General features: G+C 34.5%; 1 protein-coding gene and 1 pseudogene across 2 annotated transcripts; one reads left to right on the forward strand and one right to left on the reverse strand.

Moving 5' to 3' along the window:
* The first annotated feature begins 4662 nt into the window (after window positions 1-4662).
* Window positions 4663-13989, forward strand: LOC137806685 (phospholipase A I-like protein). Of its 2 annotated transcripts, none has more exons than XM_068606920.1 (18): window positions 4663-5597; window positions 6048-6195; window positions 6590-6668; window positions 6749-6902; window positions 6993-7202; window positions 7285-7530; window positions 7618-7780; window positions 7870-8130; window positions 8233-8354; window positions 9126-9287; window positions 9418-9607; window positions 9722-9858; window positions 10381-10519; window positions 10855-11058; window positions 11148-11616; window positions 11720-11936; window positions 12023-12112; window positions 13202-13989. In XM_068606920.1, the coding sequence occupies exons 1-18, from the start codon at window positions 5025-5027 to the stop codon at window positions 13643-13645; spliced, it is 4008 nt and encodes a 1335-aa protein (XP_068463021.1). In that variant the 5' UTR covers window positions 4663-5024; the 3' UTR covers window positions 13646-13989. The 2 variants fall into 2 exon arrangements, with proteins under 2 accessions (XP_068463021.1, XP_068463022.1); XM_068606921.1 differs by having other exon boundaries at window positions 6593-6668.
* Window positions 13990-17359: 3370 nt separating this feature from the next.
* Window positions 17360-18744, reverse strand: LOC150028705 (uncharacterized; annotated as a pseudogene).
* Between the last annotated feature and the right edge of the window lie 6283 nt (window positions 18745-25027).

The following is a 25027-nucleotide window of genomic DNA, read 5'->3' on the forward strand; positions in this document are numbered from 1 at the left end:
TTCAAATCCAATTCATAATTATCCAAATTTATAATATTTGGTAAATTCTCCTTGTATCGTACCAATTTGAACTTGCACCCTATCACTTTTTAAAATTTTAAAAATTATTCACTATTTCGAATTTGAAAATCCGGAATTTAAAAAATATAATTTTGAAAATCAAAATTTCATTTTGGAAAATTAAATTTGGAATGCAAAAATTACATTTTGGAAAAGAAAATTTGGAATACAAAATCTGAAAATGCATTCTGGAAAAGGATTTTCGGAATTCAGAAATGTGTTTTGGAAATCCAAATCTGGAAAATTGATTATGGAAGTATTTTTTATTCGTATCCTTTTTTATTTAAGGTTATTTTCGTCATTTTGTAGAGGCATTTTTGTCATTTTGCAAGGATGTTTTGGTTATTTCAGTGTTAAATTGGGTGCAAGTTCAAATTGATATGGTCTAAGGAAGAATTTCCATATTATTTTTAAGTTTATTTAAATGGATCTATATGAAATCTAAATTCAAATTTTTAGATTTTAAGTCCAATCCATTTAGATGGATTTGGATTGAAAATTGTACCGTCCCAGGTATTTGGTGATATCCATAAATGGATTTGGATTGAAAATTGTACCGTCCCAGGTATTTGGTGATATCCATAGCTGGTTGGCTAGGTGTGTTCCAAGAATGCTTAGCTAAAGCTTAAGAGCTAGGATAAGGAGTGTTGTCCTTTATGGAACATCTTAATTAAAATTAGGTTGCCTCTTCAACAAATTGGACATCGATCATAGGGAGACAACATTTAGATTGAGACTTGATAGCGAGATAAGTGGAGAGGATTTATATTTTGTTGAAATTTTAGGGATTTAAAATGTATCTGAATAAACCTGGAATCTCAGGACATGATTGTAGGTGGAAAAATATCTTTTATCTCTCATTTAGTTTTTCGGTACCTATTTGATCCTAGGGACATTGGGAAAGTCCCTAACGAGAGATCCTAGGTAGTGGGGGAGGTGAGAAAAAAAGAACATTCTCGTCGAAATTCACAAAGTTTCTAAACCAGAACAAATATACATTAGATAACTTTTTGGATTTTGAAAACCAAAATCAATGTGTGTTTAGGTCATTTCAAGTTATGAATTGTTAGGTAGGGCCAAACTAGGTAATGCCGAGTTGTGTTCATGCAAGGTCTACCCAAGTTGACCTGGGTCAGAGACAAAGTATGTTGAGTCAAGTTAGCTCGAGTGAGAATCAAGACGAGTTAGGACAAATCAACATTTAGCTAAGTTGGGCTAGGCCCAAGTTGGTCTTAGTCTGATCAAAGACTAGATTGAGCCTAACTCGATAAAGACTCAGTTGAGTCGCGCCCAAGTCAAGCCAAGTCAGGCTAGACCTAGGTTATAGTTGACTTGAACCTAGGTCGAGTAGAGTCGGTCTAAACCTAGATCAAGCAGAATTGGCCCGAGCCTAGGTCCAATTGAGTTGACACGGCCCCTACTTGAGTTGAGTTAGTCGGGGCCTAAGTTAGCCTTAACTTAGGTCGAGCAAAGTTAGCATGGACCTAGGTTGAGTTGAGTAGGCACATGCCTAGGTTGAGTCATGTTGACCTAAGCCCAGGTTGTGTCAAGTCGACTCGGGCTAGAGTTGAGCTAAGTTAGCCCAGACATAAGTCAACCCAAGTAAGGCCGAACCAGGTCTAGTCGAGTCGACCCAGGTCGAGTGGTGTTAGCCTAGGCTCAAGCCAACCCAAACCAGAGCAAGTTGAGTCAACTCAGGCCCATCTTGAGTCGACTTGACTCATGCCCAAGTCTAGTGGGTTGGACTAAGCCCATGTCAAGTCAAGTTTAGTTTGGTTGAGTTCAAGTGGGATCGAGATAGACTAGGTCAAGTTTGACCAAGTCGAGTTGGGTTCGTGTTGGATTGAGATATCACCTTTAAATTAGGTTTGGACCATGTCAAATTAAGTTAGGTTGATCCACATCAAGTCGAACTTGGTCCAGGTCAATCCAAGTCAGGGTGTCCCGACGCTTAATCAAGTTGGGCTAGGCCTAGGTCAGTTTGGGTTCAATCGGCTTGGCCCAAGTTGAGGCGAGCCTAGGTAGAACTGAGAAAGACTGGGCCAGGTCGAGCCAAGTCGATTTGTGTTTGTGTTGAGTTTAGACATCAAGTACACATTGAGTTAGGGTCATGCTAAGCTAAGTTGAGTCAATCTCACGTTAGGTTGAGTTAAGAGGCTAGGGTTCAAGTTCAGTCGAGTTAGCCTGACCCTATGTTCAATTGAGTTGTGTTGACCCAAGTTAGCCCAAGTCTAATTAGAATTAGATTAGGCCATGCCCAAACCAAGTCGAATTCGTTCGAGTCCAGGACAAGTTAGGTTCAGTTCGGATCAAGACAGATTAGGTCAAGTGAAGTCAACAGGTCGATCAAGTTGACCCCACATCAAATTTAATATAACTGATAAAATAGATTTAATTTAAATTTAATCCAATTTAAATTGAATTAAAAATATTTAAATGAATTTGCTCTAATTAAAATAGACATGAAGTGTATATCCAATATTTTTTATTTTATGTGGATTGATCTAGACTTTCACCCTATGCAGATTTAATATAGACTATCTTTCGATGTGGATTCGATCTATACTATCACCCATGACATAAATTGACTATAATGATTTTTCAGTGTTTGGATTGAGGAGGAGATGTGTGAAGAATTTGAGGAAGTGGATGTGTGAGGATTTGAGATGAGAGTGCGAAGAAAGTCAATATGTTTGGATTGAGATATGTTAAAGTGAGTGTGTGAAGAAAGTTTATTCGAATTTATGACGAATGTGATGATTATGAGGATATTTGAGTTAATTAATTTTTCTCTCAATTATTTCATGTACTGCTAATTAATATTTTTGAAAAAAATACGAATTAATTATCATTATCGAAAAGTTGTTAAAAAAATAATACACAAAATTATATTCGAATAAATATAATTTATTTATTTACAAAATTTAGCCGTTGTTTGTAATTAAAGTATTATTTTCGAACTATGTTGAAATCAACTTTAAACAAAATGTAGATTATGTCAAACTAATAAAATTATAACAAATTACAATAGACACAAATTAATTTATAACTAATTATAATACACAAAAATAAATTTATAACTAATTATAGTACATAAAAATTAATTTATAACTAATTATAATATAGAAAAAAATTTAGAATTTAGAGTTAAAGAGCACTTATCAACAAATTAAATCGATTATAGAACCAATTGTATACAAAACATAAATCTTCATAATTTCTAATTTTAAATTTAAATAAATTTTATTTAAAATAAATTATTTAAGAGGCATTAATTAAATATTTAAGTTTTTTTAAAACATAACTACAAATTTCTATTGTAAATATTTTAAATACAATTTTTTTTTCTCACAACTCCGCAACAGAAAAAGATATACACAAGAAAAAAAAAACACACGAGCAGTATATAAATCTGCAAAAATTAAAACGTACTGGAAAATAAAAACAATGCAATAGACTTAGAAAACAAATAACATAATTAGTTATACCTAAGAATAAACGCACAACATAATCGATTAAAGATCTAAAAATAATGACTAATCGATTATGACTTAGTTTAAAGTATAATATAATCGATTAAGTAGTATATTTTATAAATAATAATTGATTAAATAGTATATTTGCATCACACAAATCTCTCAAATGCTCTCAAGGGAAGTGGACAATGACACTTAAATGTTGTCAAGGGAACACTAACAATCTGCAAATATGAAAACTCAAATGGTGCACAACATGTTCACGGGCACAAGGTTTTGAAACAAAAAATGTTCAAAAAGCAGTTAAACATGCTCTCTGGATTCTTCTGCATGACTCACATGCGAACACTGCGTGCAGAAAATTGTATTTCACATACAGTTCTTGTGCATGTTGTAGCTAAGGGCAATGAAGTAAAATAATCCTAACCTACATGACTTTACTCGCATTGTTTGGTAAATCTTCGCTGTCGAGAGAAGATATAATATGTATACTCACTCCCTTTTCCTTCCGCACACTTTCTCTCACAAACACAAATGATCATTGATATAAATAATTAAATATCTAACACTGTATACCAAACAACGACCCATAAATTGTGATTAATTCATATTCAGACGGCTAATCCTTCATTAGCGGAAGAATACATAACTACGGTCAAAGTCACGTATCGTGTTGAACTTATTTGAAAAAATAACTGCTTGCAGTTTCGTATTTTCTCACATGGTTCGGTAAAAATAAAGTTTTAAAATCAATAATTCGATTTTGAAGTTTTGAATGCATTGATAATATGCAGGAATTCATTAATATGCAATAGACTATTAAAAAGCAAATAATAAAATTATTCTTTTACATGGGAGTCCAATCCCTTAAACGTAAGGCCAGTTAGTTGAGTTCTTCTTCTCCAGTTTTCTACCAACAATCTGGTCATGTTTCTTCCTTTAAATGTACTGAAAAAAAATACAAACTAAATCCAAATTAAAATTCAATAGCCTTCCTTCAATAATCTAATATTTTATAAACTAGTATATTTTTCAAACTTGACATCTACGAAATATGGTAATTGCAGTATTATAAAATAAATAAAAAAATAAATAATAATAAATAGCGAACATCCTTGAAAATCAAACATTAATTAATTAATTTGTCCAAACCAGTGCCTTTCTTTCTTTTCCCTTTTCTTAAAAGAAAAGGAATAAGGAAAGAAAGAAAGAACACTGGATTTGATGGGATGTGTAGGTATGTGTATGTGGGTTGACGGGTAACACAGCTTGGGTTCGTTTTCTGAGTTAGTGTGCGCTGAAGCTGATTACGTATCTACATGCGTGTTCTGTTATTTTCCGATATTTGTTGAAACATCGATCAGCATTCAGCATTCAACCGCATGATCCGATTCGGATCCGAATGCGGGACCGTAACGTAGAGGTCAATTCTCAATAATTCAATGTCAGTACGTAACTGAATCGTGAATTCTCGATCCCAAATCGACAATGTCTTGGGGTTTGGGTTGGAAGAGACCTTCGGAGATCTTCCACCTCACTCTAAGCTATGGCACCGATGATCCGCCGGAGAATCTCGCCCGCACCTCATCCTCTTCCCGCTCCTCTTCCTCCTCCACTTCTTCCTTGTCTTCCTCCGCTTCCACTTCGTCAATCATCTCGCAGGATCAGGACCTCGGGTTTCGCATTGAATTGGATTGGTCGGCGTCGGAGGACGAAGATCAGGTGGCGTTGAAGCTTCAATCGCAGCTCATGGTGGCGCTGCCGATGCCGCAGGACACGGTGGTGGTTGAGCTTACGCCTCGGGACGATGACGAGAGCCTGGTGGATTTGGGAATGAAGGTTGTTAAGCGACGGGAGCCTCTCAGAGCGGTAACAATGACCAAGGTTGTTGCCTCCGGTCAGCAGAGCGACGGAACTGGCGTTTTGATACGCTTGTTGCGCTCCGATTTGCCGTCCTCCACCCCGCCGCCGCCGCCAAACGTTGGAGATGCCGCCGTTGTCGGTTCCGGCAACCACTGGACCAGTCTCTCTGTGCTCAGCCTCTGTGGCTGTGGCTTGTCGGTGAGTGTGGCTTACTCTTTGATGGAACTCTTGCTCCTGTGCTTTATAGCTGCTGCCATGTGAATAATTTGAAGCTACGTGTGGTTTGTGTGATATGTGTAGTTTCCGAAATTGGAAGAGTTATCTTCTATATTCTTCGATAACATATGAAAGATTTAGGTTATGTTTGGATAATGTTAGGAACATGCATTTCTAAATTCTAATGCATGATCCGGAATTTCACGGTATAAAATAAAGAAGGGATAATTTGTTTCTTTAGAAATACAAGTACTTCTGAACTCAAGTAGCATCTAAAAATACACTTGTATTATATTATTATGTTTTCTTGCCTTACTTTTTTTCTCCCTGGCGCTCAGGAAGTGCTTTGTATTTTATAATTGTGGCGAAGTTGAAGTCAAATGTTATTGAGTTGGACCGGGGATGTTTTAAACACGTTATCACTATGTACAGGTATTTCCAGTAGAGCTTACACAATTGCCACACCTTGAGAAACTCTATCTTGATAACAACAGGCTAAGTGTTTTGCCGCCTGAGCTTAGTGAGCTAAGAAGCTTAAAAGTGCTCAGGGTTGACAGCAACATGGTTGTCTCGGTGCCTGGTAAGCTTTCATTGTTTGACTACTACCATTGAGGATAGTGGTAAACTAGTGTGTTCAAGTGTGCCTAGCAGTGATGGAAATATTTGTACGTCCTCTAATAAGTATACTGAGTAAACATTTTCCGACAGATCTACTTGAAAGTAATGAGTAATGTTAGATTACATGCAGCTTCCAACTTTACACAAACATAGAAAGCATGATTGCATTGGGTACGGGAAGTCCTAGCCCCACTTACTGCACTAATGTACTTGATTAACCTTGTGGAGTTGGGGAGCACACCCAATGTTCAATCCTGCAGTATCTACACGTGATATTTCCTTAAGTAACTGATGTACTAATATTAGTGTTGCTTATAAAATAAGTCCTTGTTTCTGATTTTTATTTCTTTGAGCAGCAGAACTGAGACAGTGTATGCAATTGGTGGAGTTGTCATTGGAACATAACAAGCTTGTTAGGCCACTTCTTGACTTCAGGTTTTTGGTTTAGAGGATTTTGTATAAACTAGTCTAGACTCCTCGTATTGCTCTGGTCTTATTGATACCACTTATGGCAGGGCTATGGCTGAATTACGGGTTCTTAGGCTATTTGGAAATCCTCTTGAGTTTCTTCCTGAAATTTTGCCCCTCCACAAACTTCGCCACCTTTCCCTTGCAAATATTAGGATTGTGGCAGATGAAAATTTGAGATCGGTGAATGTGCAAATAGAGGTAGGACTTTGCAAACTAACTAGACTACTCCTGACATTATCCTTTTAAAACATCACATACAATTAAACATGTTTTTTCTTGTCAGTACAGATGGAAAACAGTTCTTATTTTGGTGCTTCTAGGCATAGACTCAGTGCCTTCTTCTCTCTTATATTCCGCTTTTCTTCTTGTCATCACCCTTTACTAGCATCTGCACTGGGAAAGATAATGCAAGACCAAGGAAATAGAGTGTTTATAGGTAAAGATGAGAATGCAGTGCGACAACTTATTAGCATGATAAGTAGTGACAACAGTCATGTGGTATGTTTTACTGGGTCTAGATATCACAATTTCTTAAAACCTTATCTGCTGCTATTTGGTGATTGTCCTTAATATTTTACAGGTTGAACAAGCCTGCTCTGCTCTTTCATCCCTTGCCTCTGGTGATTCCGTAGCATTGCATCTGATGAAAGCAGACATCATGCAACCGATTAGAACAGTTCTGAAATCTGCAGGTCTGGAAGAGGTAATATCTGTACTGCAAGTTGTGGTCAAGTTGGCTTTCACTTCTGATTGTGTGGCTCAGAAGATGTTGACCAAGGATATTTTAAAATCATTGAAAAACTTATGTGCCCATAAAGATCCAGAGGCAAGTTAGTTTCTTTTCATCGACAATGATTAAATTGATTCCTTATATTGCACAGTCATTTAAGTTTTAGGTTTGTCCTTCTATTAGGTACAAAGGCTAGCCCTGTTAGCTGTTGGGAATTTAGCCTTCTGTCTGGAAAATCGTCGCATACTTGTTACTTCTGAAAGCCTACGGGAACTTCTCTTGCGCCTGACTGTTGCAACTGAGCCACGTGTTTGTAAATCTGCTGCTCGTGCTTTGGCAATTCTTGGTTTGTCTTTGCATATATAAAATTCATTTGTTTCTTACGATGTTTTGTCCTGATCATTGAATGGGGTTCTTAATTTTTTGCTTTTGTAGGAGAAAATGAAAACCTTAGGCGTGCAATTAAAGGGAGACAAGTGGCAAAACAGGGACTACGCATACTCTCAATGGATGGAGGTGGAATGAAAGGTCTAGCAACTGTACAAATGCTAAAGGAAATTGAAAAGGGATCAGGAAAACGAATACATGAGTTGTTTGATTTAATATGCGGCACGTCAACAGGAGGAATGCTAGCTGTTGCGCTTGGGATTAAGTTAATGACTTTGGAAGAATGTGAAGATGTATACAAAAATCTTGGTAAGGATGTTGCTTAGGAATGATATATGTCATTTATTTTTTATCAATCTGTTTATTTGGTCTACAATTCTAGATAAACTGATTCAAAACAATTGGCATCAGGGAAGCTTGTTTTTGCGGACTCTGTTCCCAAGGACAATGAAGCTGCTACTTGGAGAGAAAAATTGGATCAACTTTATAAAAGTTCATCACAGAGCTTTAGGGTTGTTGTTCATGGATCAAAAGTATGTATTTCTTTCCTTTATGTTGGTGCGCATTGACATTTACTTGTCATATGTACATGTTTGTCTATCTGTATGTAATAGGGATTTGACAACATACACCCTCCCCCCACCAAATTTTAGGAGTAAGTTAATTAATTATATCTACAAATTTCTTCTACTACCCCCTATGTGCAACTTTTTAATTTACTCTTTCTACTAAATACATATGAGATTTGCTAGCTTACGCCTGCTTAGTTTTTAGAAGAAGTAAGTTAGCAAAGTATAACTTAAATTTCTTAAAATATATCCAAGGTGTAGTTTGCTAATTTATTCATTCTAAAAATCAAGAGGGTGTAAGTTAGTAAATCCTCCTCCCTGCCCAGACATATATAGGGACTTGCTAAAAGTACACCCACTTATTTTAAGATAAACTGTACACCCAGGCATATTTTAAGATAAACTGTACTTAGTTTGCTAACATATTCCTTTTGAAAAACAAGTGGGTGTTTGTTAGCAAACCCTGCCAACACTTGCTAATACACATATAATTTGCTAATGCTCTTCTTCAAACACACACACACACACACATATTTGAAGCATGTGTTATAGAAAATCTTAATGGAAATGAGATACTTCACAATATCAATGTTCATGTTGGCCAATTTTATTTTACATTTGTTAATGCATAACTCATTCTTTTAGGTGAACTTTTAGTTATTTTGACTAAGATATGATCTAGGTACGTGAATTTTCTATGCCCTAAAATGAGTGTTATGACTTATTAACTTGCAGCACAGTGCAGAGCAGTTCGAGAGGTTATTGAAGGAAATGTGTGCTGATGAGGATGGAGATCTAATGATAGATTCTGCTGTGAAAAATGTGCCCAAAGTTTTTGTTGTATCAACCTTGGTGAGCATGATGCCTGCACAGCCCTTCATATTCCGCAATTATCAGGTTCATATTTTTTATTGTTGTTTATAAATGCTGTTAAAATACATTTTTTCATTGTTGTTAATGTGTTGTTTATTTATAATATTTAATTCTCTGTCCCTCTCTGTCTATGTTGTTACTATCTATAATGCAGTACCCTGCTGGAACACCTGAGGTTGCTCTGACAGTATCAGATAGTTTAGGTATCAATGTATTACAATCAACTATAGATGAACAGGTTGGCTATAGGCGCAGTGCTTTCATTGGAAGCTGTAAGCAACAAGTATGGAAGGCCATCAGAGCATCATCTGCTGCTCCATATTATCTAGATGATTTCTCGGATGGTACTGATTACTCTGTTGTTGTTTGCAGCAAATTTCCTGTATTTTAGTCTTAGTTATTTCTATTTCTGTACTGTTTTGACATGTATTTTCTTTCATTCTCCAATGTACCTTAAGATGTCAATCGCTGGCAAGATGGTGCAATAGTGGCAAACAATCCTACAATTTTTGCCATAAGGGAAGCACAACTTCTGTGGCCTGACACAAAAATTGACTGTCTGGTTTCAGTGGGATGTGGTTCTGTTCGAACTAGGGTAGGTAATCTTCTCGGTTTTAATTCTGCTCTACAATAATATTCTGTGTTCCGAAAAGAAGATCAAGGGTTTGGATAGTTATTCATTGTAACCCTTGTTTCATAGGTCTGTAAACATGAAATTAAAAAAAATGATATTGAAATTATGGGATTTTAGGTATAGAAGGAGGTAGAGAGATATAAGAGAATGAAATACTTTATTGATATTAACTAAGATGTTTTACAATGTTTTGACGTGTTTATAAAATTTAAAGCACTAACCCGTATTTATACTAATCATAATCCTGACTAATTAGAAAAATAAATCATGATAAGGAAATGTGGTAACTTAAGCAATAGTGAAGAAATAGGAAAACTAATCCTAGACGAGAGTCTAAGTTATGACAAGATATTTTTGGATATTTCCATAATCCATATATTCTAATAAATGTGATTAGTAATTTTTGATTTTTTGAAGATGTCTCACTGACTACTGAAGTTTGTAAGTTTGTTTTTTTACTGTTCTACATTAATACTTCTGTAGGCACGAAAAGGAGGTTGGCGGTATCTGGATACGGGGCAGGTATTGATTGAAAGTTCATGTTCTGTTGATCGAGTGGAGGAAGCTTTAAGTACATTGCTACCTATGCTTCCTGAGATACAATATTTTCGTTTCAATCCAGGTATAATATTTATGCCTTTTGATTTTGGGAATGAAGAATCTTTCCTTGCCTTTAAATTCTGTTGAATGTAACGGGCTTAGCCCATAGTTTATATTATTCTGTTATTGTTTTCATTTATAAATAATCACCCCTATGTCTGGATTTTACACCAGGGATATGAATCCTATATTTATTTTCTTCATTCTTAACAGATTCAATTTTCAGTAGTTTCCTATTTTCTCTCAATTTTAGCTCCATTTATTTTCTTTGTTTGATAAAGAAGTCTATTTCCAGGGTAGACATTCTTGGAAAGAACTTTAATTCTCATTAAGTGTTCTTGGTATTTTTACTTGCAGTTGATGAACGCTGTGATATGGAACTTGATGAGACAGATCCAACGAACTGGCTAAAGTTGGAATCTGCAATTGAAGAGTATATACAAAAGAATCATCAAGCATTTGAAAATGTGTGTGAGAGATTGCTCCTTCCTTTCCATCATGAGGAGAAGTGGTCAGAAAATCTTAGACATAAATTACCCAAGACAAAGGAATCACTTGAGGGTATTGTGGATTATATGTTGTCTGTACTGTAAAATTTCTCTTTCATCGATCCCCTTAGACATTATGATTCTTCTGTTTTATTTTATCAGGAACCAATGGCCCAACCTTAGGGTGGAGGCGTAATGTACTACTTGTTGAAGCTTCACATAATCCAGATTCTGGAAAAGTGATCCACCATGCCCGGGAACTTGAGTCATTTTGTGCTCGTAATGGCATACGTCTGTCCTTCATACAGGGTTTGTCTGGGATTGTGAAGACAGTGCCATCAACAACATTCCCAACGCCATTTGCATCACCTTTGTTTACAGGAAGCTTCCCTTCAAGTCCCCTCATGTATAGTCCTGATCTTGGTCAGAGGATTGGACGAATTGATTTGGTCCCACCGTTAAGTTTGGATGGTCAATTGGGAAAAACAGTTGCATCACCCCCGATGTCTCCTCGAGGACTTCGACAGCTCTCTTTTCCTGTTAAATCATTGCATGAGAAATTGCAGAATTCACCACAAGTGGGTGTTATACATTTGTCTCTTCAAAATGATTCTAATGGCTTAATTGTGAGGTATTTGCTAGTATGATTAATTGCTTTCATGAATTTCTGTTCACTGTCACTAGTTATTTTGTCTGTGCGCATAGAATCTTGATGCTGTTGTCCTTTTATTTAGTTGGCACAATGATGTGTTTGTTGTGGCTGAACCTGGAGAGCTTGCCGAGAAATTTCTACAAAATGTTAAATTCAGTTTGTTGTCAACAATGAGGAGCAATCGCAGAAAGGGCGCAACTCTCCTGGCAAATATTTCTACTATTTCTGATTTAGTTGCCTTTAAACCTTATTTTCAAATTGGAGGCATTGTCCACCGATACCTAGGCCGTCAAACCCTAGTATATCTTCTTTCCCTTGTGCTTCTTTATACATTTTTTAAATCAGATTAATCTATCTATTAGAAACTTAAGTTTTTTTTATATAGGTTATGGAAGATGATCAAGAAATTGCTTCATATATGTTTCGCAGAACTGTCCCTTCTATGCACCTATCACCTGAGGATGTAAGATGGATGGTATGTGTTCTTTGCTTCCACTTTACTGTCCTTTGGAAGTAAATTTTATAGCTTCACTCAATCAAACTGCTAAGAACTTTCATATTGGCTGTTACCCAATGTTCACTATCATCATCTGAACTGGAGTTTTAAGATATGGAATGGTATTTGGGTGTTGGTCACTTGATTATACATGATTCACTTTTATATAGTGAAAGAAGTAGTACATATCCTAATACTAATCACCACCTTGTATTGCTCTTGGTTTATATGGCTTAATTTGTTTCTGTTGCTAACTTTCATTCGTGGGTGATTCTTCAATCTGGTTTTGTACATGGATGCCTTATTTTGGAGAATATGAACATGTGGACAGAGCAAGAGTCTATTTCAATTTTTTTTTTCTTGAAGAATTTTGAGCAATTTCACTATTTGAATTAGATCTTTACTGTGACACGACACTAGCTTTGGCTGATTTTTGAAGCATCTGAATTGTGTAGGCAGTGTAAATTTAAAGATCATCTACAGCCATTATTTTGCTAGTTAGGGTGTCTGATTTTATTAGTGAAAGAAGGGATAAAGCATTTTAGTATGTTTTATCATATCAATAGAATAAAAAACGCCCTTTGGTTCAAATAAGATTGACAAGTTCACAATTATGAATTTTACTTCTCTAGAGTGAGTGATTAATTTTTTTGGAGGTGAAGTGCAGAGTTATAACGTATGATACAAAAGTCAATGGTGTGATATTCTAATAAAATAATACATATTATGGCACGCTATAAAGTCTGTCTCTAGGGTACACTTCATAGTTGTCAAATCCCATTATAATCATTTGGTATAGGTTCTTAATATAAATCAGAGCCATGCTTTCCCTCGTTGATTGTTTCAAAGTAAGATGTATATAGTGTTTGGTTGGATAGATGAAGGGAGAGAGGAGGGCCCGGGGTTATGGGGAAATATGTGGATGTTACGGTGTTGTATGACATCTTTGTTATCTACTACACCACTAATTTCCCTGGTGTAGTAGGGATATAGAGGACCCGTGTCATATTCGTGGATTTGTTGACTCATTGTTGCTTTCTCCTTTTACTGGTATCTTGAATTACCTAGGTTGGAGCTTGGAGAGACAGGATCATAATATGCACAGGGACACATGGACCTACTGCTGCTCTTATAAAGGCCTTTCTGGACTCCGGTGCCAAGGCTATTGTTTGTCCTTCAAATGAACCTCCAGAGTCTCAGACGACCAATGTTGACGGTTACAAAGAGTTGAATGGGGTGGAAAATGGAAAATTTGAAATTGGAGAGGATGAAGCAGATGATGAGAACATACCCAGCAGTCCAGTAAGTGACTGGGAAGATAGTGACCCTGAGAGAAATGGGGACCGCACTTTGTCTTTTTGGGACGATGATGAAGAGGAACTGTCACATTTTGTTTGCCACTTGTATGATTCATTGTTCAGGGAAGGTGCTAGTATCAATGTTGCTTTGCAACATGCTCTTGCCTCGTATAGAAGAATGAGGTATGTGTGCCATCTCCCCGGCGTACAATAATTTTGATCACTTAATCTTACATAATAAAAGACGAAATAAAGGATGAGCGAGGGGGAAAAGATAAGCAGCGGAGTCTGTATGAGATCATGTTCTATTAAATATAGTCGATAACCAGTTTTGAGGCTCTTAAAAGATGTGCTTTTCATTGTTGTTTGCTTATTATCCCTTGCTATTTTATTCAGTTTCTTGTTCATCAGTTCCTATGTAACTATGTAACTGTAACGACATTGGAGGAGCATCAGGGCTTCCTATTATATGTATTATAGTCACACATTGTCATGCCTTTTGTTTGAGCCAATCAGATATTCCAAAGCTAAAAAGAAATAGAGACCAATATTTTGTGATATTGAATTTTATTCACATACATAAATGTTTTTCCATATACAGAAATTACGATATCCATACAAAACCAACACATAATCGATCATCATGCATACATAATCGATTGACTTATGCTTACCTATATTTTCTCCTCTCCACTGACCACCACTGCAATAGCTCCGCGACCACACAGGGATCAAATGACACTCCCCACCACCCTCTTTCAACAAGAGCCTCACACACAAACAACTCTCACGAATTCTATCAAACACCGAATGTATTCTCAGCACCAACCAAGTAAGCATGAGAATGACCATACACTTACACGCCTATTTATTTCAGTTTTTTAAACTCCATCTACCAATAGTCAAGGAATAACTACATCTTTTATGAGAATCTCTGCATGCTCCAATCGTGAAAAACTTGACGTGCATGGTAGATAAAGCGAGGTTTAAATAGTAGTTTCACCTGTGGTTTTCCTCCTCTCCCTTTGCATGTGAGTGAGGCAGTGAAAGGGAGCAATCGACGCATTTTCTCGCCTTCATTTTCCTTCACATCATTAGATCCAAACGGCGGCTCTTCAACCTGCTTTTCCATCTTCGTCTACAGTCCATCACTGAAAGCAAATCGGACGTAAGAGAGAGCTAGTAGTGTAATTCTATTCACAACAAGATCAAATGACAAGGTATTTAGACAAAAGTAATAAATACAGTATACACTTAATATAAAACGATTTTTTTTAATGAAGATTAGTTAAAAATATCTAAATTTACAATATACTTACAAATTAATTAAATCTTTAATTTTTTTAACTATTCTAAAACGTTAAATTTAGAGGTTTGATAAAATTTATATGTTTTATTTTAAAAAATATAATAACTATACGAATAAACCCATTATGTTTATCAACAATCAATCAAGTTGATAAATTAAAGAAATCAACCTATTTATTTTTTTAAAGTTTTTATAGTATAATTTAAGGAGAAAACATATGATATGATACAATTAAATAATAATAGCAATAACAATAGTTATGGTATGATAGTGATTATGTATTGTTCATGGTAGTAACAATGATGAAGACAATAAAATTCTCCGTAACAATCTAAGCACATTGAACAATAAAAATAATAGATAGTGATAGTTGTGATAACAATTGTGTTTGGAATTCAGGATTTAAACGTGTCCACAATAATAAGAACATAGTGAAAATAGTGATGATGATGAAAATAATCACAATAAGATAATAAGATGGTGATTTTGTAACTAGAGGTGAAAAAGTAAATTGAACTTATTGGACCAAGATAAATTGATCACTCACATGACAAAATAGACTAATTTATTTACTCGTCCACTTTAACAAATTATTATGAAAATTTAAATTTTAAATTTTTTATTTTAATTTGTTAAATTTAAGTTAAAAAATTTCATTTTAATTGTGATTAGTATAGACAATAGTAATAAGAACATAGTGAAAATAGTGATGATGATGACAATAATCATAACAATGATAATAATAAGATAATAAGATGGTGATTTTGTAACTAGAGGTGAAAAAGTAAATTGGACTTATTGGACCAAGATAAATGGATCACTCACATGACAAAATAAACTAATTTATTTACTCGTCCACTTTAAAAAATTATTATGAAAATTTAAATTTTAAGTTTTTCATATTAATTTGTTAAATTTAAGTTAAAAAATTTCATTTTAATTGTGATTAGTACAGACAATTATTAGTCTATAACTATATCTATATAACTTTTTTTTCTTAGGATCTCTTTTAATGCATATTTGTTTGTTTGTTTTTGTGATGGTGTTGCCTTCATGACCGATTGAATTTTCATGGATTTTTGTTGAAGTTGGCGGAAGCTTGATGAAGGAGATGAAACAAGGACGGTTGCAATGGAACTATGAGTTCCTTGAAGGTGCATGAAGAGTAGGCAGAGTGATTGGTTGGGCCATATCACTTGGAAAGGTGAAAAAGAAGATCAAGGTGTCTATCCTAAAGAGTATAGTCAAAGGAGTGAGAAAGCTTGCAAACTTGGGTAACAATTCACTCATATATTGATCTTAGAAAAATGAGAGCAAAGCACCTCAATTTATAGGAGAGAAGGCTGAACATTTTTTAGCCAAAATTTGAAAATTCAAAATAAAACTCTCTAAAGAGAAGGTGCCATGTGGAGTCATGCTTTCCATGTTTAGCTCACACCTTTCATGCTAAATCCTCTCCACTCCTAGGCTGCCATGTGGATGTCCATGTGCTCCATGCCAAGGTAATTTTCGTCCTCCAATATACTCTAGATGTTTTAGGGTTACATTGGGCTCAACGAAATCCAATTGTTACCCTAACTAATCACTTTTAACCCTAATTAGACCTATTTTACTATTGGCCCAAATACAAGCGCTAAAAACCTATACTACTTGGCCCAAATATTTGGTCCAATTATTTTATGTTATTAGGCCCAATACATGGCCTATGAAATCCTCAACAACTTTATACAATTTATTTAAGCTAAAGCTTGACCCAAAAATAATGTTGACTAGTCAGTAGAAACTCAATCTTCTTGTGTTCTTCTGGCCAAAACTCTAGTTTATGTTTTGATGACTTGGAGATATTCTTGGATATGTTTGTACACTCATTCACCCTAGAACTGCCCTCTTGATTGGGCCTACAAAAATAAACAAAAGCCCAATTAAACCCATATGTGCAAATAAATCCATAAACAACCTCTAGGTCTTCATCCTCCTTATTATGTGGTTGTGTGTGGTTGAGGACTCTGCCGTCATCCCCTCCTTCTTGAGAGGATTTGTCCTTAGATCTACAAGGTTGATATTGAACAACAGCCTTATTCCTGCTTTGAAAACTAAGCTCGTCCTCCTGGATCAAGTGACCATTTGTTGGAGTCATCAAACAAATCAAATGAGTTAGTTTCAGCAGTTGTATAAAAATCAGTCTTATTAAGTTGCCATTCCTCTTGTTTTTCTATTGTTTTTGTCAACTTTTCACAAGATTTCATTAGAGAGGAGTACATAATTTTCTTTACTATATTTTTCCTCTCTTGTTCTAGAATTTTATTACTAGACTCATTAGACACTACCTTTTGTTCTAGAAGAGCTAGTGATTTTTCAGTTTTTACTTTTTGTTTTAATCTTATTTGATCATCTAACACCTGAGAAGGTGTTAAAGGATAAAAAAGATATTTATTTTTTCATGTGTGAAGGTAATCTCGTTGGTACAACCATTATTCACGGAGTTTTTAGCAAATTGCTATGGTCGTTTCAATAAGACATGACAAGTTTCCATAGGACCTACATCACATAAAATTTTATCTTTATAGATGCCTACAAATAACTCGACTTTCACTTGTAGGTTAACTGTCAATTCCCCTGTTAGCCACTTAAGCTTATAAAGTATGGAATGGGGAATGACATACAACATGACCTATTATCCACAATGAGAGAATAAATATTTTCTAAAATTTTACGTGTATGAAATACATTCTCTCTTTGTGAATCAGATAGAGGACTAGACTGATTGTCAAGGTTACGCTGAATCATGAGCAATCCACCCTCACAAGGATAGGTTTTCTTACTTATTTTGTCCTCGTTTTCTCTTTTTAATTTCATTTGTACTTGGTCATTTACCACTTGTGAAGGTATTAAAGGATAAAGTACAAACTTTTTTTCCCTGTGGATAAAAGTTATCTCGTTGGTAAGATCATCATGGGTAGTTTTCTTTTCAAATTGCCATGGTATTCCCAATAAGATATGACAAGCTTCCATGGGTACTACATCACATAAAACATCATCTTTGTAATTCCCCATAGAAAGATTGACTTTTACATGCTTATCTATAGTTAAGTCCCCATCTTCATTAAGCCATTGAAGTTTATAAGGTTTTGGGTGGGGTATAACTTGTAGATCAAGCTTTTCAACCAACCTAGTGCTACAACAGTTGCAACAAGATCCATTATCCACAATGAGAGAACAAGTGTTTTTTAAAATTTTACATCTTGTGTGAAAGATGTTCTCTCTTTGAGTTTCATGTTTCATGCTAGGTTGATTGTTGAGGGTTCTTTTGATCATCAATAATTCTCCCTCACATGGATATGCTCCCTTACTTTTCTTTTTTTTCCTCTTCCCTGCTAGACTTATTCTCTTGGCTAATATATTCATCCTTACCTCTTAAGGTCATGGTTCTCCTATTTGGGCATTGGGATGCTATATGGCCTCTACCAAAACATTTAAAACATTGTATGCCTCTAGTGTGGGCTTGTGGGGTAGATACATCCTTTCCTAGGATCTTGGGAGTTTCTACTTTGGATTTATCTTTTGAAAAAACTATCCTCTCTTTCCTTTTTGTACTCTTTCTTGGGATAAGAGTTAGAGTAAGAGCTCTCCTTGCGACTTGACCATTTTCTCAAAATTTGTTGTTCAACTTTTATACAAAGTTGGATCAAGTCATTCAAGTCCATGTATGACAAGAGTTCTACTTTATCTCTTATCTCAAGATTGAGACCACTAAGGAACCTTGCTATGGTGGTGGATTCTTCCTCCCTAATAAAGGCTTTCATCATGTAAAGCTCAATCTTTTGCCTATACTCCTCTACACTCATGTTCTTTTGTTGGAGTCTTTGGAGATTGTCCATCAACTCCCTATTGTAGTAAGAAGGAATATGACGGCCTCTCAAGGCTCCTCTAAGGTTATTCCAATATTCAATGGGAGGGTCATTGTGGAGGCGTCTATTTCTCTCTAGGGTTGTCCACCAATACATAGCATTTCCTTGAAAGCTTAAAGTGGCTAAGGGTACCTTCCTCTCCTCACTAACATGATGACAAGAAAAAAGTTGTTATACTTTTATTTACCAATCTAAGTAAGTCTCAACATTTTCCTTCCCATAAAAATAAGGTAGGTCTACCCTAGTTTCTTTACGTTGGCTTTCTCTTCTAGTTCTTCTAGGCGGAGGTTGATAATATTCATTTACTCTCATACTCCCCTCAGCATCTGAGTCACTCGACCTAGAACTAAATGCATGTGATTTTTTTAATTTTCTAATGTATCCATATTTTTCTTTAAAAATTTTCAACTCTTCTTCTAAGATTTCAAGATGGGCATCTCTTTATTTCTTTTCATCCAAAATTTGAGCTTCATGTTGCAATTGTCTAAATGATAGTGATTGAAAATCTCTAGCCAATTGTTTCAAAAGAGATTTTGTAGATTTCTTATCACTTTCAGTGTGACTAGAAGAATGAGTAGACATGTTTAGAGTTATGTGATAAAAGTAATTTCCAAAGAGAAAGATAAATGGAGTGAAGTAGGTAATTTCCAGGAAAGGGAGGTGGATCGGTAGGATCTCTTAAGTACCAAGTCTTTCCTTGCTAGGTACTATCCCACAACACTTTCCCAAACCTTTCTGTAAGCAATTTACTTAGAGCACAATCAAAGATGAAAACAAAATTTTAATGCAAGAAATATGCAAAGCAATAAAAGACACAAATGAAAATTGCTATCTAGAAAGCTTTTAAGCTAGGCGTTTCCTAAGGTGAGGCTTCTTGGCACTTTGAACCTTGAAGACACACTCACCGACTAAAACGAATTTAATCCACTAATTAATCAAAAGTTTTGCAAATTACAACTCAAAGAAATACAAAGAAAATTAAGGCCAACAATTTTTATGCACAAAAATTAGATGCCTATTCTATGCACTCCACCACTTGTACTCCTTTTGGTATTTTGTGTATATTTTAGAGAGGTCAAACAAGTTTAAAACAACAAAACTCAAATTTAAAAATAAGGACTACTGCAAATGGAGTTGATAATTGACATGACTTGAAAGAGTGATCAAGAAATTGACAAGCAAAACATTCAGGTTCATAAGAAAAGGTAGCACACAAATTGATTCCTAGAGAATGGAACTAGAATAGATTAATAAAACCAAAATGGCACTACAGACTTTTTGTGTCAAATTTTTTCTCAACTTGCCAAATTTATGATGGAAAGATTACTTCATATTTGAATTTGAAATTTAAACCACAAAAACTTCAATGTGTAAGCTCAATATTGGTGTAAAATTTCACAAAAACAGTGCGCCAAATAATTGTAATAAGTTTTTCAAATTCACTGCTGATTCAAATTTTCCAGAGTCAGATTTTTTTACACTATCTATTTTTCATTTATCATTTTTTTTCTATTTTGAATTTTGATGTACTTTTTTTCATTCTTTCTTAATACATCAAACTATTCAAATCCAGAATTTCAGAATTTTTAACCAACAAAATTAATTTTGATAAACGTTTTCAACCAGCACAGAAACTGTAAAACAGAGAAATCCTAAACTGGAATTAAAAACAAATTGGAAACTTAAAAAACATAATGGAATTGAATGGAAATTGAACTTGTATGGAACTAACAACAAGTATGAACTCAAATATTAAAAAATAAAAATGCACCAAAGCTCAAATTCAAAATTAAAATTGTACTCAAATTAAAAACAAACAACCAAATAAAAAACAATAAGCACCACTTAGAATTGATGACATTATAGGATGAACATGACTAGGCATTACTTGAATGGATTCAAAAATCGAAATGACTAAAATAAAATGTGAATGCACCGATTAAAACAGAAAGAACAACTCAATTAAAATAAAAATAGCACACCTCACTCGATGAAAACCTAAAACACATTGAAATGGACAGTTCGAGAATTGGAAGAGTTTGAATCGATTAAAATTGCCAAAAACATCATAAAATGATTTGTAACTTGAATTTAAAACACAAGACAACCAAAATAGTATATGAACAACACGGAAATGAAGAAAACACAAAAATTAATTGAAGAGAAGACACTTATCTCTTGAAGAACGAAAGCTCATGATACCAAATGATGGTGTTGTCTTCATGACCGATTGAATTTCCTTGGACTTTTGTTGGAGTTGGAGGAAGCTAGATGAAGGAGATGGAACAAGGAGGGCTTCAGTGGAGCTATGAGTTTCTTGAAGGTGCATGAAGAGTAGGGGAGTGATTGGTTGGGCCATATCACTTGGAGAGGTGAAGAAGAAGATCAAGGTGTCTATTCTAGAGAGTCTAGACAAGGGAGTGAGAAAGCTAGCAAACTTGGGCAACAATTCACTCATATATTAATCTTAGAAAAATGAGAGTCAAGCACCTTAATTTATAGGAGAAAAGGCTGAACATTTTCGAGCCAAAATTTGAAAATTCAAAATAAAACTCTAAAATGAGAAGTTACCACGTGGAGTCATGCTTTCCATGTTTAGCTCACACCTTGCATGCTAAATCCTCTCCACTCCTAGGCTCTCATGTGGATGTCCATGTGCTCCATGACAAAGTAATTTTCATTCTCCAATATACCCTAGAATTTTTAAGGTTACAATGGGCTCAAAGAAGTCCAATTGTTACCATAACTAGTCACTTTTAACCCTAACTAGACCTATTTTACTATTGATCCAAATAAAGCCCAAAAACCTATGCTACTTGGCCCAAATATTTGGTCCAATTATTTTATGCTACTAGACCCAATACATGGCCCATGAAATCATAAACAAATTTATACAATTTATTTAAGCTAAAGCTTGATCCAAAAATAATGTTGACTAGTTAGTAGAAACTAGGTCTTCTTGTGTTTTTTTGACCAAAGATCTAGTTTATGTTTTGATGAGTTGGAGATATTATTGGATATGTTTGTACATTCCTTCACCCTAAACCCTAAACCAGTGATTGTGTGAATAAATGGAGACAAAAATTTGAGACTGGATATATTTGGCTATCCTTGCATTGTATGAAGAAACTTACAAAAAGCCATTTGGAGGAGATGACATTACAAATATACCCTTGCCTTTTAAGAATCCATTCTTTTTATATTGGTATAAATATCAACAAGTAAACTCTTAAGTACTTTTAATTTCATACATGTTTTTAATTTGAATTATCCATGGTTGAAATGTGCTAACTTTGAACATTTTATGATTGATAATGGTAACATGGTCATAATTTGTTTATTTGCACTTTATATGGTTGATAGTGGTAATAGGGACACCTCTTGTTTAGCATACATATGACCTATAATTGATTATGAAATGTTTTATTTTTTATTTATTCCATTTCTTGGCGTGACAATTTTCTTGACTTGAAAATGATTGCAATGGAACCTTCAAATCTAGAAAACTAAAATCGGAGTGGTGATTTGCATAAAGATCAAGTAGTCATAGTTTAGTTTGTTACACACACTCTAATCGATTTCATCTTAAATCCATTTCTCATTAATATACCAGAAAAATATGTCATCATTGTAGGTCAAATTAATAAAATAATAAATAATTCTTATATTATAAATTATCGGTGACATTTAATCCAAGAAGACAATAAACTTTGAAGTCTACAAATTATGATCATTAAAATAAATAAATTTTATTTGATTAAGTTAGTAAGAATTATATTGTGTTGGTCGGTATCGGACGAGTCAGTCACTCGGTTTCGGTGGCTGACCGACCATGTCAAAGCACATTTCAAGGCACTTAATAAATGACAACAACGATAGTTACCAAAGTATTTTATGAGTCATAATCACATCCCAGATTATGTGGGAAATATCTCCGAGAAGTCAGCTAAATACTAATTAACTGAAAGATATTAAAGATATTCTTCAGGTATACAAACATATATATATATCAATATATTTCCCTATAAGTCAGGAATCACGATATACATCAGCGTGCAACTGATATTTAGCCATCACAATAAGGTCCCATGACCAACACTATAAATAAACCCTTTGCAGAGGTGTAAGGTACGCTTTTATCAGTTTACAAGTATATACTCTTTACACATAGAGTATTTACTTGATTGTCGAAGTACCTTTTTCAGGTCAACCCCGACCGAGCAACACCAACAATTGAGGAAGAAGACTTGAAGGAAGGAGCGAGGAGATCACCGACACATCAACAATTGTACAACCATATCTAAGTACTATTTAGCCCCTCTTTGCCTATACAGGTACATATATGATTTTTTTATAACTAAAAAATTGCATTCAAATATAGAGAGTTTAGATAATTGTATTAAGTAAACCAATAAATATGATATGACATTTTTATAGAATTTAAAGTTGTCTTTTTAATCTAGAAAATATATTTTCACTTTTCTTAAAAATAATTCTTATGTACATATTTTTCTATAAATAATCTATTGTTATAGTCATGTAAAAAAATATAATCAATTATGGTTTCAATGGAATATGTTGTTTTTAAATGTCTTTGAATTTATTTTTTTTATCAAATAACATATATACCAATGATTATTCATTCTAAATGGAAAACAGGTTAATTCACATAAACATTTATATATATGAGATTGCAATTTATAGAGATTAAAATTTATATGAATTTAAGTTAAAAAAAATCTGTAAATATGATTATGCAAATATTTTGAAATTAGTCACTACTAGAAAATCATTGAATAGAAACTAATTTTTAGAGATAAAAAATAATTAGTTGTTATAATGACTAAATTTGATACTATTTTAGAGACTAAAAAAATTATTGATTTCTAAATAAGTTTCTATTATTGATAAATAGCTTCCAAGAAAAAGTCATAGCCGATTTAAGAGTGAACCGACCAGACTCGTCTAGAATCCAATTAGGAACATCCCGATCCACCCTAACCATGATATGACTAAAAAAGATGAGGCATCTGCTATAAAGACAACAAAATATTCCAATCACGACTTATCCAAAATTGAGAAACTGTATCCGGAATGCTAATACCATTAGATAACCCTGCAATATGTGCTAAAGGAGTAGTAGAACACCATTTATCATATCAGAAATTAATAAAAGAACTTGTACTAGAATAAAACTGTTTAATTCCAAGCCAAAGAGATGAGGATCTATAAACCATTTTAAACTCGTATTTTGATTTAAGAACCTTGGTTTTCAAGAGCAAAGACCTGTTGCTATAAGCAAAGTTCCAAGCAAGCTTTTGAAGATATGGATTATTTTCATGGTGAAGGTTAATAATCTTCAAACCTCCATTCTCAAGAGGAGAACAAATTGTAGCCCAATTAACAGTAACTATGCCTTTCTTCAGAATACCTTCAGTCCATATAAAATTTCAACACCACTGCTTAACATGCTTAAGAAGAGAAACATGTCATTTATACAAATTAAAGCTATATACTAGAATTCCCGTAATCACTGTATTTACCAACTGAATCTGACCCATCATGCTAACATATTTACCTTTCCAAGATGCTAGCTTTAATTTGACTTTATCCGCCAAAGGTTGTAGAAAACGACTCTTTGGAGCACCAACAAAGATAGACACTCTTAAATAATTGAAAGGCAAACAACCATGTCTGCAAGAAAGAATACATTGAATTTTGGTGACAAATCTTGCAGAATTATCCATGGTGAAAAAATTACTCTTAGAATTGTTAACATATTGACCCGAGAAATTACCATATGTTTTAAGAAAAGTACTCAAATTTCTAAGAGACTTATTATTCGCCCTACAGAAAACAAAAATGTCATCAACATACAAAACATAGGAGGGAGTGAGAAAACCATGCAAACCAGCCATATGTAGAATCTTCTTATCATTCACAAACTTAGAAAGACCTCTACTGAGAACTTCCTCTGTAAGACAAAAAAGTAGAGGAAACAAAGGATCACCTTGTCTAACCCCTTTACTACAAGGAAAAAAACCCACCAGTTTGCCATTTATTCTGATAGAAAGCATAGTAGACCGGAGAATAGTACTAATCCAACCGACAAATGAGGGGTGAAAACCAAAGCGTGTCAAAACTAATAATAAAAACTTCCAACTCACAGTATCAAAGGCTATATGAATATCAACTTCGTATGCCACATTACCTTCTCAAACCTTTTTAGAGAGCATGCTAATAGCCTCTAAAGCAATACCAATACAATCTTGAATCTGTCTCCCCTGCACAACCCCATACTAATTAGGAGAAATTATTTTGGCAGCCACAAGGGCAAGCTGATCTGCCAAAATCTTGGAAATCATCTTAAACTTAAAAT

Source organism: Phaseolus vulgaris, chromosome 3 (assembly GCF_051622355.1).
Source record: "Phaseolus vulgaris cultivar YP4 chromosome 3, ASM5162235v1, whole genome shotgun sequence".
NCBI classification, from domain to species: domain Eukaryota; kingdom Viridiplantae; phylum Streptophyta; class Magnoliopsida; order Fabales; family Fabaceae; genus Phaseolus; species Phaseolus vulgaris.